Genomic DNA, 5000 nt, shown 5'->3' on the forward strand with positions numbered 1-5000 from the left:
CAAATGGGCGAAGCGTCAGGCCGCAATTTCATCATCAAGCAACAGCTGGAGCGGCTGTTTGCCGAACCGCAGCGCCACCCCTGGCCGGAGAGAATAAGAGAAAAAGAACGTGTCTCGGTCGATCAGGCCGGAGACTCCATCAGCCTGTGAGTAAGTTTAATGTCTCTCTGGACTTAACTCCCCAAGACTGACCAGCAGGCCCATTTATCCAGCCCCATTGTTCGCACGGCTGGCCAGAGTCCGGAGACTTGAGGCGGCCTCAAGAATCGCCTCCCTCACCTCCGGCCCCTGCGTCCAGCCACCCCCTTCTCTGTCTCGCTCCACCTCCCAGCACTGTACGGCCGCAGTTATCTAAAGCGCCACAATAACAGCAGAGCCGACAGAATAGGGGGAAGATTGGTTTTTCTATTGTGCCGCCGAGCTGGCATAATGCCCACTTTAAAAGCAATTCCTCGCTCATCAGAGACAGACAGAAAATCTGCCAGATACGACACTAAACGTCCCAGGCTGGGGGGGGTGGGGGGTTTGTGCGAATTCAGTAAAATTACAGTTGGCCGGGTGTGCGCGCACACGCGTGTTTGCGTGTGTACTGCAAGGGGGCAGCTAAAAGTTTCTTGAACTGCACTTTATTCCATCATGCCTACCACGCTGGTGCCTTTCTCTCAGCGCGCTCCAGCCCGGAGCTCAACCCTGTGCTACTTCCCATTGTGCACCGGTGGTTGGAGTAAATGGACTGGAGCAAAGGATACATCACTGCCAACTGAACAGCAGAATAAACCACAAGCCTCAAAAAGAATCTTCACTCTCAGACTCTGCAGAGAGAGGGGAAAAAAAAGGGGGCCCTATCAGACCCCAGGAAAAGAAAGAGGGGGAGAGAGAGAGAAAGAGGGGGAGAGAAAGAAAGAGGGAGGGAGAGGGAGAGAGCGCGCAGACAGAACAGACTCAACATTAAATAAATTCCTATACCTGTTTAGGTGTTTCAGTTTGACGCACAGGAAAAAAGAAGAAGAAAAAAAAAAAAAAAAAAAACACTAAATGCAACACAAAAGCAGGTAGTTGAGCAAATCATCTCCATTCTCGCCTAGGAACAAAATGGAGTGGAAAGGTTTAATATTGAAAAATAATTTGTTTCTCAAAAACGATCAGCTGACTACACCTAAGCCTTGACCCGCTGGCAGTTATTCAAAGCTCTCCTCTCCATACTAGCAAATATATTTGGCTCAATAGCACAATGCAGCAAGCTGGACGTACTTGGACGAGATATTGTTGACTGTTGAAAATTTAAGTGATGCTGCCTTTCGTGAACATAGACTGGGTTTAACAGACATCAGTTAATGACACAGACAAAGTTTTTGGGAATACAAAATCATTATTTCCTCGATTCCTCCCCTTGACAACAAACTGTTTTATTTATTTATTTCAGCCATTCAGCTAAACAGCATTTTGTGCATTATATGAATGCTGGGGTTTTGTTTTCTGGTGCTTGTTTGTGCCATAAAGATTACGACCAGTGGCGAGGCGTGGTTTTGCAAACTGAGTGGGCAGTAACTCACATAAAAAAAAAAGCTAAAACTTAACTACCCTATCTATAGCTGCACAGTGCATACTTGATAGTATGAGGCAAATCAACCTAGAGAGAAACAGCACCAACTGAAGACCAACTGAATCTGATTACAACTAGCTTGTTCAAATGACAACAAGTACAGCACTCAATAAATACCATGAGATATATAAAATCTCTAAAATAAACAACAGAAGTCTAGTAAAATATGCCATTTAGTAAAATGATAGGCCTTTAGCTATTGAGCTGAAAGGTCACAAGAAGAATAATCAAAAAGTAACAAACCAGACAAGGTAATGTAAAAAATCTGTAGCCTAAAGTCTAAACTAAAGTCCCTTGTGAGACGGTCACCAAAATTCATGTTTTATTTAAATATTTAAATATTTAAATATATATATATATATATATATATATATATATATATATATATATATATATATATATATATATATATATATATATATATATATAGGTTGGTAGGACGATAGTTCAGCGCCCATAATCAACAAAACATCCCTATTTAGGACAAAAAGTCAACCTTCAAAATGAATTTCACTTTTTTTGCTGGTGCATTTTATCGGCTCCAACTTATCAAGTCTAAGACACAAATATTGTGAATATCTAAACTGTTATCTCCCCTAAAATCCTCTACCTGTAGGCTCTCTAAAAATCACACAGATCTACACTAGACCAAAAGGCTGATGCATCACACATGCATGAAATCCCACTGTAGACAGGGAGGTTCTACACCACTCCTCAACACTAAAACCATCAAAGGTACTGGTGAAGGACCCACATTCTAGTACCCAACGTATACTGTGTGAATGCTCCACCCTACCCCAATGCTGTGGGCTGTGGTCCATGACCTAAAGCAGAGCTCCAAGGGCTAACAAAGTGATCATCTTGCATGGATACCAGGGATATGGCATAGTGCAGCCAAATATATCCTACATAAATGCCAAGACTTAATGCCCCCAATGTGGCAGAGGCACACCTGGGGTCTTAATCAGAACCTATACCAGGTAAAGACAGTACCAGGCATCCAGCCCTGTAATTTCACCCCTAGACCCCACTAAGCCCTGCAGTCTGTAATACAGTAATGCACGGTATTACAGTGATGGGCCAGGGTTTGGGGGGGGGGGGGGGGGCGGGGGTGGTGGGTGATGACAAAGGGTATACTTTAGAGCTTCGTGTAAGATGTACAGTCCTCTAATCCCTACGAGACCAACACCAAGAAAAGCCTTTGTGTCATGAGACTTCAATGGAAGAATCAGACATACACATCGGAATATAGAGTGTGGATTTAAGTCATATTAGCGATGCACAAAAGATACATTTACATACTTTTTATTTACCATGTCAAGTTTTATATAGCTTCCTACAAATCAGTCTATGATGATCAAAGTCTATGAATTTGCACAAGGTCACCATCAAGTTTGAATCATTTTCTACATATATGTGTAATTATTAATATCTTTTTAAAATGACAAAAAAAAAAAAAAAACTGTCAAATGTTTGAGCGACACTTGATAGCAAGTTATGAGTGAAACACACAGGATGGTGAAGGGAAGGAAGTGCAGCAAATATGTCTGGACATCAGCCCCAACAATCTAACCTGTAAATGTTTACGTCTAATCTCAACAAGTGAAAATCAGGGATAGAGGAATAAGCAAAAAAAAAAAAAAAAAAAAAAAATCACTCCTTGAGGAATTAGAGGCAAGGTGGTAGTGACAGGCAGAGTAGTTGTCAGAACTCTGAAGATTGGCCACAATTACTCAAAGAAACAACAGTAGCGAAAAGTAGAGAAATAAAAATTCCAGAGAGAAGCCAAGTCTATAATCATGTTAGCCCCCCACACCCCCCCTTTCCAGACCCACTCGGCTTGCCTCATGTTCTGAGTGGTCATCTATTGATTACACATTATATTTATCTACGCTTCTCGCTCTCGCTCCGGACCTCATTGGCACATGTAGAAATAAATAAATAAATATACAAGTCTGTTCCAAGAGGTCCTTTTTAATCAAGTGACATCAATCACAGAGGCTGGCGGGTAAGTAGCCGCAGCTCGGCTAGCTCTGGTCGCGCCGGGGTTGGATCCTCCACTGGGCCGCTGGAAATATATGCTCCATGTCCCATTATTTATGAAGGCCTATCCTTTTGCCTTCTCGCCAATTACTCTCCCTATCATTTTCCAAAATCTAAAAACTGTTTTCAATCAACACAGCCAACGCTATTACTGAGTGCCTGCCGGTCCTGAGAGGAGGCTTTTTCTCTCTCTCCCTCTCCCTCAAACTGATTGGAGCGCTTTGCATTCCGCACCGCTCCGTGATTGAATCCGTCGCTTGAATTAGGGCTGTCGACTCGAGGAGCTGCACATCCTTAACCCAACCCCCCCAACCCCTTGACCGCCTCCAGCCTGTGTGAGCCGTGTGTGCGCGCGCGTGTGTGCACCTGTGCGAATCACCCAAACTTGCAGGCTTCTAGTCAGGAGTTAAAAATGGATGCACGTCTGGTGTAAGAAATGCAGGTGCGGCCATGTTCTCTTACGTTTGTCGTCTCCCTTGGTCACTGCGTAGTCCCAATCAAAGATGAACCTGTAGAAGCTCAGCTGGTTGTACAGGGCCTTCTCAGAATACTGCAAAAAAGACAGAAAAAAAAAAAAAAAAAAACACAAAGCACAAAGCGCATTATTCAAGGAGCAATCACACAAATGTGATGGAACTGCTGCATCACGATTGTGGCAAAGCCAAAACTTCCAACACAGAAAAAAGGCAACGCACCACAATGCATGCAGCAGAGAAGAAATTGCTATGCATGGCTGCTTTTTTCACAGATTCTAAGAAAGTGTCAGAAGTCTTTTGACAAAAGACGCTCGCCGGAAAAATACCGGTCGCACTTTAGCCTGGAACATAGTGTTTAAGTGCAGTGACAGCCATACCGCCAATATGGTAAGTGTTGCATAGTCAATACAAGCTCAAATTCCCTCTCGCAAATCCTCTTCAAACTGTTTAGTGACGCTGTGGTGGTCGATTATTCAATCGCTCATTCACATTGAAGAAGAAGAAGAAGGAGAAAAAAAAAAAAAAACAATTAGCTATAATCACACTGATGTTTACCTCACATCGGTTAGTACTGTTTTTTTCCCCTCTCTCTGGGGAAAATGAAAGGCTGGAGCGTAATGAGATTGGTGCAATTCAATCAGGGAAAGCTGGAGAATCACCTGCGTTAATTACAGCTGGAGAGACAGGTAGTGTTTGTCATATATTCTCCACTGTCACAGACAGAGGCAAACACAGTCGCTCAGGCAAGCCCCAAGTTTAGAGTCATATAAGCTGCAAAATCTGTCTGATTGGCCAAAACTAGGCACTGCTTCGCCCCCTCCCCTCCAGCGCCACAAAAGCAGGAAACAATCTGTTTGGTTTGTAAATGCTGCTCTAAT

The 5000-nt window shown here is 43.3% G+C and overlaps 1 protein-coding gene across 1 annotated transcript in view; it reads right to left on the reverse strand.

Annotated features, from left to right (window-relative positions):
- pola1 (polymerase (DNA directed), alpha 1) overlaps positions 1–5000 on the reverse strand; it is a 64775-nt gene that overhangs the window by 6711 nt on the left and 53064 nt on the right. The window contains exon 36 of the mRNA XM_017716390.2: positions 4109–4196. Within this exon, the coding sequence (XP_017571879.2) occupies positions 4109–4196 (88 nt within the window). The remainder of the gene's footprint in view (positions 1–4108; positions 4197–5000) is intronic.

The sequence above is a fragment of the Pygocentrus nattereri genome, chromosome 24 (assembly GCF_015220715.1).
Source record: "Pygocentrus nattereri isolate fPygNat1 chromosome 24, fPygNat1.pri, whole genome shotgun sequence".
NCBI lineage: Eukaryota > Metazoa > Chordata > Actinopteri > Characiformes > Serrasalmidae > Pygocentrus > Pygocentrus nattereri.